This window comes from Trachypithecus francoisi, unplaced genomic scaffold (assembly GCF_009764315.1).
Source record: "Trachypithecus francoisi isolate TF-2019V2 unplaced genomic scaffold, Tfra_2.0 Lachesis_group4, whole genome shotgun sequence".
Classification (NCBI taxonomy): Eukaryota; Metazoa; Chordata; class Mammalia; order Primates; family Cercopithecidae; genus Trachypithecus; species Trachypithecus francoisi.
Genome location: NW_022681469.1, coordinates 56256007 through 56271881, shown reverse-complemented (window position 1 = coordinate 56271881; position 15875 = coordinate 56256007). Strand labels below are relative to the sequence as shown.

General features: G+C 36.5%; 1 protein-coding gene across 2 annotated transcripts in view; it reads right to left on the bottom strand.

Moving 5' to 3' along the window:
- Nucleotides 1-5220: 5220 nt before the first annotated feature.
- RELN (reelin) overlaps nucleotides 5221-15875 on the bottom strand; it is a 517743-nt gene continuing 507088 nt past the window's right edge. The window contains exons 64-65 of one of the 2 annotated variants that reach the window (XM_033192854.1): nucleotides 12433-12438; nucleotides 5221-6339 (exon numbers count right to left, since the gene is read on the bottom strand). In XM_033192854.1, coding sequence (XP_033048745.1) covers nucleotides 6243-6339; nucleotides 12433-12438 — 103 coding nt within the window. In that variant the 3' untranslated portion in view covers nucleotides 5221-6242. The remainder of the gene's footprint in view (nucleotides 6340-12432; nucleotides 12439-15875) is intronic. The other variant, XM_033192856.1, reaches the window with a different exon arrangement.

Below are 15875 nucleotides of genomic sequence, written 5' to 3'. Positions count from 1 at the left end.
TACTTGCTAAAATATAAATCCCTCAGGGAAAAATTACAGTTATATTATTATGTAATCATTAATTTTTGTGAGATGTGTAAATGCCTACCACTGTAAGTAAATGCCTACCTTTTCTCTTTCCATTATGAGAGTTAGTTAATATGTAGGACTGGGGATGAAAGCTGGTTTTCATGGTGTGGGAATTTGAACAGAGTTCTGGCTGCATGAAGGTGTGTATTAGTCCATTTTTATGCTGCTGATAAAGATATACCTGAGACTGGGCAATTTAGAAAAGAAAGTGATTTATTGGACTTACAGTTCCATGTGGCTGGGGAGGCCTCACAATCATGGTGGAAGGTGAAAGGCAGTCTCACATGATGACAGACAAGAGAAGAGAGCTTGTGCAGGATCCCCTTTTACATCAAATCTCAAGAGACATATTCACTGTCACAAGAATAGCATGGGAAAGACCCGCCCCCATGATTCAGTTGCCTCCCACTAGGTCCTCCCACAACACGTGGGAATTGTGGGAGTTACAATTCAAGATGAGATTTGGGTAGGGGCAAGGCCAAACCATGTCAGGGTGTGTCTTAGGTAGAGAGGCCAAAAGACAGCTTTCCTTCTCTGGTATTTTATCAAGCTCCACACATAGAAGGTGTTAGAAAAATAAGTATTTTGTTATAGTTAGGAAATTCAGAGGCAGAGCAAAGAACCAACTTGAAGTGTTGATATGAAAGAAATTGTGTTAGAATTAATAGTGACTGAATTTCTTCTTTGGCCTTTAAGGGAGCTGTTTAGTTTCTATTAAGGTGATTGTAGAGGTGTTGAAAAAATGTCTGACTTGTCTCATTATGTCTGCTTTCTATGGTTAGTAACATTAAGGGGGTATTGTAAAAACTTTGATATGAGTTAGTTTACTGTTTGTAGGTTTATGAGGCAATATTTCTTACACACATTTCTGTGCCTTTTTATTATTCACTTATATATCTCCATATATTATTCTACCAGTACTCTCTCCATAAAAAGTTATATTTTCCAGACATTATCTTCTTCTCGGCTGCACTGGCATGAATTCTGGGACAGGAGATCCAGGCACTGGAATATGGTAGTAGGGCCACTGGAGAGTGGCAGACACTCCCATTGTCATTGCATGGTCTCCCATGTCTATAAAGGCAGCATCAGTTTACAGCCATGGTGGATTATTAAAAAAAAAAAACAAAAACCAACTGTACCCATGTATTTATAATAAACACCCAAAGGACTACATGGAAGAAACAGTAATCGTGAAAAACCCTCTCACCTCTGAACTGGAATTCTTTTAATAACAGCTGATTTTTTTTTTTTTTTCTGAACAATACATACATGCATAGTTACTTTTTGTCTTTATTACTATATTTTGTAGGTGAGCAGTTTGTAGTTACTCTGGAGAAGTATGAATCCTTAGTAAAATTCTTGTCAGACAATTTAAAAATATTCCTTAACTGTTATCTCAGGACTACCTATAAATTCTAGTCCCCCAGCTTCTCTTCTTCACTCCCTCCAGCCATTCTCTACACCTTAGCTGACCAAAAGTCATCTGCTTAAAACCCTCCAATAACTTCCCAGTGAATGACTCCTGATTAAAGCTGAATTTTGTTAGTATGAGAAATTACTCCCCATCTCTCACTCCTGCAACACCAGCCTCATCCCATCTTTTTAGGCTGCTTCTTGTAAGCCCCTCCAATCCGATGCTCCGCATCTCCCCTGAGGAGCCAAGCTAGTTCCTGACTTTGCGTTTTTGCACGTACTTTTATTTTTAGAGTATGTCTTTCCACTGAATCGGCTTGATACATTCTCCTTATTTTTTGCCGTATTTAGATCTTCATGTAAGAATAGAGAACAATACAATAAACAATTTTGTATGTACACAATTCATTTAAACCTTAACATTATTCTATTTCATTCTGACTTTTTAAAAAACGAATAAAACATTTTAATAGAGCTGAGATCTTCTGCATACACCTCTCTGATCTTATTCCCCTACCTGAGGTGACCACTATCACGAATTTTTTAAAACTTTTTTTTTTTTTTTAAGGGAGGGTCTCACTCTCATCACCCAGGCTGGAATGCAGTGGCACAATCTCTGCTTACTGCAGCCTCGCTTCCCAGGCTCAGGTGATTCTCCCACGTCAGCCTCCTGAGTAGATGGGACTACAGGCGTGTGCTGTCACCATGCCTGGCTAATTTTTTGTAGTTTTAGTAAAGATAGGGTTTTGCTATGTTTCCCAGGTTGGTCTCAAACTCTTGGGCTCAAGCTATCCTCCTGTCTCAGCCTCCTAAAGTGCTACGATATAGGTATGAGCCACCATTCCTGGTTTGTCATTTTAATTATTAATCACTTGTGCTATTACTTTGGCTCACACTTAATATAAATTAATAAATGTTTAAGAAGAGTTTTAAACATTTGTTCATTGCTAGTATATAGAAATACAATGATCTTTTCAACGAGCAATAATTGTGCTTTGGATAAATCCCACTGGCTATGATATTGCCATTGCACAAAGTTGCAATTGATCTTTTGACAAATCATAGTTGTACACATTTATGGGGTACAGTGTTTTGATATATCTATACAATGTGGCAGGATTAAATCAAGCTAATTAACATATCCTACACCTCAACTATCATTTTTCATAGTAAGACATTGGAAATTTACTGTTAATTGTTTTGAAATATACAATACATTATTTTTGACTATAGTCACTTTGCTGTGTAACAGATCTCAAAACTTATTCTTCTTGTCTATTTGAAATTTTGTATCCTTTGATCAACAACTCTGCATTCCCTCCCTCCCCACCGCATACCCAGCCCCAGCCTTTGGTAACCATTGATCTACTTTCGACTTGTAGGAGTTCAGCTTTATTAGGTTTCACATATAAGTGAGATCATGCAATGTTTGTCTTTCTGTGCCTGGCTTATTTCACTTAGCATAATGTTCTCTAGATTCATCCAAAAGCTGTCACAAGTGGCAGGATTTCCTTCATTTTTAAGGTTAAATGGTGTTCAATTGTGTATACATACCACATTTTCTTTTTTTGGGGGGGAGGGAGACGGGGAACAGAGGCTAGCTCTGTCACTTAGGCTGGAGTGTAGTGGTGCCATCTTGGTTCAAGGCAACCTCCACCTCCTGGATTCAAGTGATTCTTGCACCTCAGCCTCATGAGTAGGTGGGATCACAGGCCCACGCCATCATGCCTGGCAAATTTTTGTAGTTTTAGTAGAGACAAGGTTTCACTATGTTGACCAGGTTGGTCTCGAACTCTTGGCCTCAAGCGATCTGCCCACCTAGGCCTCCAAAGTACTGGTATTACAGGCATGAGCCACCGCGCCCAGGCCCACGTTTTCTTTATCCATTCATCCATTGATGGACACTTAGGTTGATTCCATCTCTTGGCTATTGAGTGAATAGTGCTACAATGAACATGGGAGTGCAGATATCCCTTTGACATACTGCTTTTAGTTCCTTTCAATATATACCTAGAAGTGGTATTCTTGGTCATATGATAGTACTATTTTTAGTTTTTTGAGGAACTTTTATACCATTTTTTGTAATGACTTTACTAATTTACATTCCCATCAACAATGAAGAACAATTGATCTTTGTATATTGATTCTGTATCCTGTAATCTTAGAAAGCCCAATTATTAGTTCTAGTAGTTTTTCCTAGATTCTGTGGGTTTTTCTATGCACATAATCATATTGTTTTCCAAAAAAGAGTTTGACGTGTTACTTTTGCATCTGGATGCCTTTTCTTCTTCTAACTTTATTGCTCTGGCTAGACTCTTTAGTACAATGTTGAATAGAAGTGGTAAAAGGAAATACCTTGTTTTGTTCTTCAATTTGGAAAGAAAGCATCCAGTTTTTCACCACTAAGTATGATATCACTTGCAAATTTTTTATTTCTTACTTTTCTTTGGGACAAGATCTTGCTCTCTCGCCCAGGCTGGAATGCAGTGGTGTGATCACAGCTTACTGCATCCTCTACCTTCTGGGCTTGGTTGAGGCCAGATCCTCCCACCTCAGCCTCCTGAGTACCTAGGACTACAGTGCATGCCACCACGCCCAGCTAATTTTCAGTTTTTTTTTTTTTTTTTTTTTGTAGAGACAGGGTCTCATTATGTTGCCCAGTCTGGATGTTTACATGTGCCCATTAGACCCAAAATACATGTCTATGGCAGCACCTTCTTCTTAGTATTGTATGTATTAGTTGGTATTTCTGAGTTTCGGTCTAGACTATACATTGAGAAAGAGAACCATGTTTCATTCCCAAATAATGTACATCAGTATAGTAGATGTTTAATAGATGATTATCAAAAGAATATTTAGTGCTTAGTGAGGTATTTACCCAGTTATCCGTTTATTTGTGTGATTATTAGTAAATACCTTCCTCCTCTACTAACTGTGACTTTCCTTAGTGCAGCGATGGTGTCTCCTTTTGTTCACTAATCCATCTCTACTGCCCTTGCCTGTGCTTGGCACATGGTATCCCTTAATAGATATTTGATGAAGGATTGCATACATAAAATGACTAAAGTGGGCCATGGTAGGAAGAATCTTCTGAAATCAGTTATTTCTTTCACATTTAAGTGTTTTAAAAGGTGCTGTTCTCCAGTGGGTGTATTTGTTCTTTAAAATATTAATTCATTCACTGTAGGAGTATTTAGGCTCAGCATTAGAGGGGTCAAAAGTATTGAGAAAGTTTGCCATTGCTGAAAACTCTAGTTTTAACATTTTTTTCTTATTTTTTCCTCCTCTTGAAAGTAAAAAAAAAAAAAAAAAAGATATTAACATACTTTTTATTTTGTAGATGTTAAAATCAAGAAGGGAAAATGTTTCAATCACCATTTTATCCTCAACACTTAGCACAGTGCCTGGACCATAGCAAACACTCAATAAATATTTACTCAATGAACACATGAGTGCTTATGATCAGACAAGCGTTAGCAGTAACAAAATTCTCAGGAGTGAAGTCACTATTGGAATTATCTATTGACTTTTCTTAGTGTAATTACAGAGTAATTAGCAGAAAAAGGTGAATAAGAGAAAAATGGCTAAATTGAAAGTGTGGCTTCATAATTGCTATTATCAATGATGAAACAAAAAACTGGTGCAAATATTTGACATCATAATTTCCAAACTGACCAGGCTTACAAATCTTACATAAAATTTAATTAAAAATAAATGAAGACCAATGAACTTCAGTGGCTTTTGGACATAATTTTTATTTAAGCATGGGCTTTTAGCTGGGTTCTCCCTAGAGTGCAACCTTTCAGTTACACAAATAGCGTTCAGACCTACAGGGCCATTATAATGTTGCTGGTGTTGGTACAACTTCATCAGAAGGCATGAATATGACCCGCAGAGAAAACAATCCACGAAGAAAACACAATGAAAAAACAACCACTGTTTTACAAATCACTCTGTTATCACAGACAGAAAATGGCAGTTACTGTTAGTAAATCAGCCACAGAACACTTAAAAAAAACTTTAGGCAAGGAAATGGGAACTTATTTGTGGGAGATAGGGTCTTCGTCCACAATTTAAAGTAGAAAATATTTCAGGGTCAAGCATTTTTCTTATCCACAAAACAACGCTAAACCAACATACATTTTTAAGGAGTATATTAAAGGAGATACAATATCTTTACCACTATCTTCTTGAATAGGCATTTTAATTAATTTTCTGCAGAATATAAGTAGCCCCAAATTCAGCAGCAAAATATTACAACATAACAAGTAAATACAGTTTCAATGTGTTAAATATTGTAGAATAGAATACATAAAGGACAAACAATGATAATTTAATCATATAAAACATGAGACATAGCTGAAATACAGTCCACTTAAATAGCTTTGTGACCAAGAATGTTAAATATTGTGCTAAATGCCATTTTAAACATAAAATCTCTTAATTTTTTTGTGCTTAAACTTCGTTTTTCTGTTAAAGTGTTTCTTATTGTCAATACTGCCACTGTAACCGATATTATGACAGATCACAACTTTCACGGACACATCAACATGAAGACATTTACTTATGAGCAAGTAAGTCACTTGTCATTAGTTCACAGTGTGGGAAAGTGGTGTACACTCGGTCTTGAGAAGGGCTTTCAGGTAATCACCAAGTCCTTCACGGATATTTCCTGATATCAGATGCAGTGCGAGATGTAAAAGAATGGAGAGCAACACATCACATGTTGGAAGAAAAAAAATAAACTTTTTGCTTCTTCATGGGTATCGCCTAAGTGACCTTCGTCTTCTGTTGTAGAAGTGCCTGAGCCCATGTTGTCGTGAAAAATTCATCATGTAATTTTGTTTGCGAGTGCTGTTAAAATCAAACAGGATAGAGGCAGGGAGGGAAAGGAGAAAGAGCATGTAAGTCCCATCATTGAACGTGCAATCTATTCTAGGTCCTAAGTTACTCTGATATTTATTTGAAAATGTTCAGGGTTAATAGGTCAAGCTCACATGACCATCCAGGGTCAGAGGAACCGAAGGCTGGGACCTATGCTCACTGCCTCTGGCCTTGAAGAAATCCCTGTCTTTTCATGAGTGAGCTCTGAACCAGAAAATATGCCAAATTCTCTTGATTCATAGCAAACTGAAACTGTTTTGAATTTTATTTTATTCTTGAATGCTTCCTGAAAATCCTTACTTGGGTACATTTCATTTGAGAAGTGTACACTATACCCATTGCCTTATTTAAATATATCTTTAACAAGGAGGAAAAATAATTTGGTTCCTTTAGCAAACATTCTCATTTAAAGCTTAAAAAACAACAACAAAAGAAACACTAGTTCAGGTAGTCTCATGGAACAAAATAAGGAGGTCAGTTTTTCTCAGAATGTTGGATTCTCTTGTCTTCCTCAAACCATAAGCATCTGGGTTATATTTTATAAACATGGCCTCAGGAAAGAGACACTCCACTGAGAAGAGGTCATAAAATACTAAGAAAGTGTAACCAAATGTATAATTGTAAATATGTATGTATATATCCCCCCACATATGTACATACACACATTTATACATACATGCTGTATGTGAAGCTGATAAAAATGCTGAAGATGGATTTCAGGATCCTGTAGGAAACTGTACAATACTAGTAGTGATAGCTATTAATGTTTTGGCATGGTCCTTTAAAAAGGATCGTGAGGGCCGGGCGCGGTGGCTCAAGCCTGTAATCCCAGCACTTTGGGAGGCCGAGACGGGCGGATCACGAGGTCAGGAGATCGAGACCATCCTGGCTAACATGGTGAAACCCCGTCTCTACTAAAAATACAAAAAAAAAAAACTAGCCGGGCGATGTGGCGGGCGCCTGTAGTCCCAGCTACTCGGGAGGCTGAGGCAGGAGAATGGCATAAACCCGGGAGGCGGAGCTTGCAGTGAGCTGAGATCCGGCCACTGCACTCCAGCCTGGGCGGCAGAGCGAGACTCCGTCTCAAAAAAAAAAAAAAAAAAAAAAGGATCGTGAGCTATAACATCACTGAAAGGATCATATTCTCACACTCTGACCTGAGTGACAGTATGTCCATATGTGGCATCAATATGTGGTTTATGAGAGTGAGCCTATCAGTATTTTCCAAATTCACTGAGTTTCCTCATGGTCCCAAAGCCTTTTCTCCCTAATTCCATGAAAACATAAAATACACATAATGTCATGTGATGTGATTCCAACATAAAGATCGATATGACATGAAATTGAGTTAGGGTAAGAGAGAGGGAAAGGGTAGTTTGGTCCTGAGCAGTATAATCTGCATTATCAATCATCAATATGCTGGTAAGGTGTAAAATGATGTTTTACCTAGTATAATAGATATTATAGTTAGGTATATTATACTAGCACTTGTAAAATATAAACTTTAAAACAAGATAATTTTATAGGTTGATAAAATTTATATTTTTATAATTTTATATTATAGAAAAGAAAATTTATAATAAAACATCTCAAAAGAAGACATAAATTGAATTTCATCAAATATGTATAATCAAAAAGCAATAGCACTGGTGCTAAAATACTGATAGATGTCAAATTGATACCTATTTTATAAAATAAAAAAGGTACTAATAACATCCCCTCCTAGATTTCAATAATATAAAAATGCTAGAAACAATAAAATGGAAACAAAGAATATATCCTGAAGACATTGTAGAGAAAAATATTTTAAAAAATCAAGTTTTGTCTTTAGGCAGATTTACTATCCTCCCCCTCCTATCCCCTCCATGTGACAATATTACATGTATCAACTAAGTTGATCAGTTTCAGTGTCATAGTTCAATGACACAAATTTATCCATTTATTAGCTGCTATAAGTACTAACTGCTGCCAGTGTAAAATTGAGTTACCAAAAAAAAAAAAAAAAAACCCAAGGAATTAATGTACTGAACTAATCAAGTGTCAAGAAAAATTATCCGGTTGCTCCTTTATTCACAAAATCTTGGGACTGGCACTTGCTGTCTTACTACCAGCATCCTCAGTCACCTTATAGTTCTTTTCCTGAGCTATTATAGTGGCCCCCTGAACTAGCCTCCTTAAGTTTTTTCCTTTTATGGAAAAAAAAAAAAAAAAACTCCACTGAAAGGAAACCCCTGAAATACTAAGAAAGTATAACTGAATGCATAATTGTATACATGTGCATATATACCTTCCTACACATACATGCAATTGATTTTGCACACCAGATTCAGTAAACTTTTCCTCAAACACTGGCTTCACTTTGCCCCAAACCATACAGAATCCTCTTATCTATGGAGCAACAGCTAAGCCAACTTAAACAGACATTTCAAGTCCTCTTCATGCTTAATCTTATTCTGCCCTTTCTTTTTCTACATTCCTATACAAACCGCTCTACTCAAATGCCTTGAGTCCTTTCTACCCGCCTCATTAGCCAGCTGTCAACATCACTTCCTAGATTCTACGTGTTCAAGTATTACATTTTCTTTATTGTTTACTCCCTCCATAAGTGAACTTTTTTTTTCTACTTTGAACTCTCAGAGTGCTCATATCCTGCTTTGAAGGAGTTTGTGTTCATATCTTGGCTCCCCACAACTAAACTTTTGTTGGTATGGAGGCCAGTTCCCCAACTCCCCCCACCGCCGCACCATAGCACTGAGCCTCCTGCCTGACCCATGCGTGTGTGGTCAAGGCATGTTTGTTGAACTTATGGTGACTTACTGATTGGATTCCTGTGGTAAATCATTACTCTTTAACTATAAGGAATAATTGCAAAGTTAAAGCAATGAAAATTATTCTGTTAAAACACGTTTAAAGGTATAAGGTACTCAAAGAGAATTAAAAATAGTTAAAATATTTTACATCAAAAACAGATAAACTTAGAACACTCAAGATATTTTGTTATCTCAATGCAACCTAGACTGACATGAAAGTTACCTTAATATATGGGAACAAAATAACATTTAGTTTTAACAAAACTTGATGTGCTTACTTAACAGCTTTAAAGCAACGTCTCCATATAATTATTTACTTATTATGGAGCTGATTGAAAGTCTCTATCTTTGTAGGTGAGAAAATAAATAGTAGCAGGTTGCAGATCTTTAGTGCCCTAAAAACTACTCCAAGGTGGAAGCTTACAACCAATTTAGGGGACAATTTGAGTCACTGGATGTTCTTTTTTAAATAACATTTTTTCTTAAGATTTTAAATATATTTCTTTTTTTAAATTTTTTTGGTAGAGATAGGGTCTTGCTGTGTTGGCCAGGCTGGTCTCAAACTCCTGGCCTCAAGTGATTCTGTTGCCTCGACCTCCCTAAGTGCTGGGATTACCAGCATGGCCACTGTGCCTGGCCTGGGTGCTCTTTAATTTTGAGTAAGTTTATGCATCAGTATCATATCTTTTGATCCCTGAGAATGTTGATATACATATAGTAATGGACTTGCTATAGATGCCTAGTGTTTATACAGTCACATTAAAAATGGCGGCCTGGTGCGGTGACTCATGCCTGTAATCCCAGCACTTTGGGAGGCGGAGGCTGAGGCAGGTGGATCACGAGGTCAGGAGATGAAGACCATCCAGCTAACACAGTGAAACCCCATCTCTACTAAAAATACAAAAAAATTAGCTGGGTGTTGTGGCACGCCTCTGTAGTCCCACATACTTGGGAGGCTGAGGCAGGAGAATTGCTTCAACCTGAAGAGGTTGCAGTGAGCCGAGATTGCGCCACTGCACTCCAGCCTGGGGCAACACGGCGAGACTACGTCTCAAAAAAAAAAAAAAAAAAAACCACTATCAAAGCATCCTGGAAACTAGCTGATAATTTGGTATGTGAAATATAAAAATCTTTTGAGTCAGTTAGGTTGGAATCTAATGAAGTGGATATTTCCAGTTTATGAGACTTTCAAAATCAAGCACTATGGCGAGCTATACTAAAATGCTGTCTGCCTCTAAGACCACTTAATAAATTGACATGGTTCCTACACAGTTATTGTATCTTCTAAAATGTCTAACAGCATGGGCATTAGGGAAATTTTTAACAAGTTTATCTTATATTTACTCATTTTTTGGTGTGCAGTATATCTGTGAGCCTATTTTTTGTTTTTGATACATTTAGATGTACAGCTATAGATAACCTTATAACTGAAATAAGTGCAATGAACTTTTAAAGATTTATTTATTCACTGCAATTACCAGAGAAAGTGATTTTTATTTTCAGTTCAATAAAAAGAGGTAATGTTCATCCCAAAGCACATCAGCTATGCCAAAGCACATCACTTGACATATCAATTTGCTTTGGTTGTGGATACAACTAGGTCCATTTAAAAATCCTCCCATTATGAGTAAGTCATTGAAAGAAGGGAGAATGAACAACAAAGGCTTCTTGGAAATGATAATGTAAATTTCCATTATTGCCAAGGGAGTTTAGGGACTTAGATGGCATATAGAATTATAAAATGTTTCCTTGTTTCTGCATAGGAAATATGGCCATTGCAAGATCTTTAAGTAGTGACTCTGTGCTCTTTTGAACTGTTACTCTTCAAAGGAGACACACAATCTTAGCTCATTTATTATTATGAAAACAATTCAATTGATTTTTTAATAGATTCTAAAGGAAATGGAGGAGATAGAGAATTGATACTAACTTGAGCTCATAGAAATATAGTCATTTCTACTTGTCAGTAATTTATCAAAACATGTGGTAGAATAATGATATATATGAATGCAGACATAAGAATCCAGTGGACTGTTCAACATATCTTAGAAATATTGGTGAGTGTTAGATGGGAAGCTGCCATTCAAACTATCACTGAAACTTGCCTGCATAGAGGATGCCACACATTTGACTTAAAGGCCATGCATTTTCAGGAAGGCTACACACAAATAAGTGCAGGCACAAGTATCTCACACATACTGAAGATTTCATATTTCTTTTCTCTGCTAAATGGGGATGAGAATAATATCAAATAATGTGCACCTCAGGAGCTGTAAGGATGAAATGAAAACTTCTAGCACTATATATAGATGTTCAATAAATTATAACCATTTTGCCTTCATAAGTTTTAAAGTATCTCAGAGGACAAATGTAAGTATATATTAAAAGTGGCCAGTCTTACCTAAGGACAAGTATTATGAACACATCTACTCCGTCTGCCAATTCAATTATTAACTTAGAGGAGAATTGGTAAGTCAAGGGACCCTCATGCATCTTCAACATAGTAGGTCTTTCAAAAGACATTACATGTTATCAGAGTCCCTAAATCTTTTGCACACATTTCTATTTTCCCCTGTCCCTCATAACAAATTTGTCGGCCGGGCGCGGTGGCTCAAGCCTGTAATCCCAGCACTTTGGGAGGCCGAGACGGGTGGATCACGAGGTCAGGAGATCGAGACCATCCTGGTCTACACGGTGAAACCCCGTCTCTACTAAAAAATACAAAAAACTAGCCGGGCGAGGTGGTGGGCGCCTGTAGTCCCAGCTACTCGGGAGGCTGAGGCAGGAGAATGGCGTGAACCCGGGAGGCGGAGCTTGCAGTGAGCCGAGATCGCGCCACTGCACTCCAGCCCGGGCGACAGAGCGAGACTCCGTCTCAAAAAAAAAAAAAAAAAAAAAAAAAACAAATTTGTCAACTGTGAGCACTTCAAGGGCACCCAATACAGTGTCAAGCACAGAGGAGAATCTAAGTCAAATCTGTTGCCCAGTGACAAAATGCTGACTAGCACTCTGGTCTATGCTGTTGTGCCCAATATTGCATATATTAGGGACATCTCAATTTGGCTCTGAATTTACATGGATATAAGTTTCAAATGTTCCAGTATGTACCAGTATCATTTATTACTGTTTTCATAGTTTTTTTTTTTTTTTTAAGTTGCAAAGGTGTTTTACAAAACTTCTCAGTTAAGTTTGGTGACACTGATGAAACTATTTATTAGTAAACAGTTCCCCAGATTTAGTAAGGAGGACTTACCTTACTCTAGTGGAAAACCAATGACAGCAAATAATGAAATATAACACAAGTTAAAAAATGCCTTTCAATGCATGCAGCACTGTGATTAGTCATAAAAGTCTGATCAGGTTTAGACGCAATATAGGATTTTTCATCTCTTTTGAAAATAAAAATTAAAGAAGTTATTTCTTATTCTTCTATATCCAATATATACATATACTTTTCTATGTAATGCAACATGCAATATTTGCTTATAACCATATGTTAAGATACATGTAGCTGTAGTACTACATTTGGCATAAATGTTGCATATAAATTATAAATATTAATAGCTTAATAACTACTAATTTTATTATCTGATTTTCAATTATTTTACATTGTAGGAAATACTAATTCCTGAATATATTAAGGAATGGGCTTTAAAAAATACAGAAGTCTTCTATGTCAGATAACACAATCAAATTTAATAAAGGACAAATATGCTTTGCAACAAATGTAATATGCTCATCTCCATAAATCATTTGTGCCAAAAATGTGACAGTATCTTGATAATGAATAGCATGAGGGGATGGTCACGATGGAACTCATTTTAAAATCTGATAAATACTTTTAAGACTATAGTTAGCAACGTAAGGTTTGCAGTTCTCCGTAAATGTGGTAATAATTCACTTTTTAGTCAATTCATTCACGAAGGCTAACTTTTTACTGAGCAGTTTGCTTTCAAGGTACACATGCAAAAATTGGCCCACTTGATTATACGCATGACAGGTGTGACTTAGACACGTACGCAGGAAATGTGATGTGTGAATGAAATGCGAGTTGGGTGAGGGAGATTCTTAGGATAGAAGTATGAGTCCCCAACAAAAATGGTTAAGACAACAAATTGTCTTTTATCCTAAGAAGAACCTCACCGGCATGGATCTTGTGAGGGATCTGCCCAATGTATTCATAAACATATACTGAAAAATAAATATTCTATGCTAGCTAATGAATTCAGAGAAATTATTTTTCTGACACTTGATTGTCAATGATCGTGTTATGCCACATCATTCAGACTTTATGGAATGAGGACTTTTTGTAAGCTAGTGAGGCTGGAAAAATATCTGTCAATTCGGTTCATCTATTATATGGCAGATTAGCAGGGGCTAATCATCGTGAAATGCTTTTCTTGTGCAGATTTTATTGGAAAATATGAGAGTGGGAAGATTACACTCTCAAACAAGCATAAGAGACTGCTTGTTAAATGCTAAAAGGAAGGTTTTCATCTTTTTGGTGTGGGGCTTGTCATTCTGTATGTCCATATTTATGAAACTCAAATCCTTCCATATGTAGTATTTTAGAATTAAACCATTTAATTAAAAAGATATTATAAATCTTGTTCATTTAGGATACACTCTTAAATCCTGAAATATTGTCAAAAGTGCTAAATTTGTTCTCATTAAACTTGTGTTTTCTTGGTTAATATGGGCAGTACTGAGGTTAAACTCAATATAAGATACCATGCATGACCATAATTTTTCTTTCTAGGGGTTTTTAGCATGTGTCCTTGGTGCACATGCACAAAAGCGAAACTATGGTAATAAAGTTAGATTAAAGCCAACCTTCTCTTAAAAAAAGAAGTACATTTCTAAAAATTCCTAAGTGAAATGTATGCCCCAACCATTAGTTGCAAAAACATATCAGTAGCCCTGTTTGTAACATACAGTTAGGTAGGGTTTGTATCTCTTAAGATACAAGCCTCAGTCTGCTCCTCTCCCCGCCATGCTTGAGGAGTTAACATTGCTAGTTCAAGTAATCAAGTGTTCTGATACAAAAGTGCAGTTAATTAAGAGAATGCTTTCAGTTAGTAGGGGTTTATGGAAGTATTCCACCTATTTCTAAATATACATCCTTTGGAGCAAAGTTATAATTAGGAATATTTGTGATCATGACATGAATTTTGGCTCTAGCTTCTTTGTGCCTCATGTGATTGAAAGACACTCTGGAAAACTATTATATTTAATTTTTTTAATTATCTGGAACTTGTTTATTTTGAGCTCATCACATGAATGAATGAATTGAAGTAATTATTTTGTAGAGCTACTAATTGCATATTAATGAATGAATGCCTTAAAACTGTTTGTGGCTCTTTTGAAAAGAAGTGCTTTGAAAGGGTAGAGTGATATAGAAATGTTAAACTATAAGATCAGAGCAAAACATCAAAAACATAGTTCTGGAAATATAACATCTTATATATTTTTTGAAACAACTCATTTATTGAACTCAGCTTTGTGAGATATTTCTTTTCTTCAAAAAGAAGGAAAATAAAGGAATTCCTTTAACAAATATTTGAAATGTCATTAAAGAGACTGCTTTTGCTTTTGAAATGATATATACATAAAAGCATGTGGTGGTATATATAAAGTTATAATTTTTAAGTTATTCCTGAAAGAAGACTTGGAATAAAATTCAAAGCATACAACACCATGCAAATGTAACAATGCTCTTGTCTCATTCAAAATGTTTTAGTGCTCTGAGAGTTTGAGATAATAATGCAGGATAAGAACAGACTTATAAGGATATGAGCCTGGTAGATGACAAATTCTTCAAAGTGTTTAAAATACGGAGCTTGATGCTGGTAGTTGCTTATAAGCATTAATTCCAACACCAGATGACCTGGGAGATTCCTTGGGTGCTGTGTGCTGAGGCTTCCTGCCGGTGCTCTGAGAACCTCTGAGGCAGCAGGTTGATAGGGAGCAAGGAATAGAGTTCTGTTTCCAATATGTGAAGGGGTTGCTTTTACACTGGCTGGTATATCGGCACCTCTGAACCCCTCGCTCCTGCTTTTTAATGTTAGTACAAGTGAGGAAATTACTAGTGATGATATGTCTCTGAAATCCAAAATAGATGAGTGCAATTGATTGATTGGGCAGGATGGAAATATCTACTCAAATGTGTGATACGTTAAAAATTATTGTGTTTACTCAAGGGCAGGATTAGTATCCTGCTGTCTTTTGAGGACTGTCAGATTTTGAAGTTTCCATAGGAGTTGGTAATGCTTTGTCAGGCACAGGGAGCCCCATTAATGCAAATTGTATTGGCAAGCCACTTGAAATATAAGAAGTGGTTATTGACTCTAATTTTATTCTCTACCAGTTGATTAGAATCACCTGAGCTGCTTTTAAAACAAGAATGATGTCCAGTTCCCACTGCAGATCAATTTAAAGCCTCATCCAAAGGGATGGGCCTGGGCATTGGGACATTTGTTGATGTTTTCAAAAGCTTCCCAAGTGATTTTGACGTTCAAACAGATTGAGAAGTGCTGTCCTGAAAGGCAAATAGCCAGGGCAAAATGGTTCTAGGGTTGAATTTTGGTCTATGTAGACATCTCTCTATGGCCTTACTGTACATAGATTCATTTCAGGGCCCAGGCTATTTTATTCTGCTGGAATAATGTAGTCTGAGGAAATCAGTATCTAAGTAAA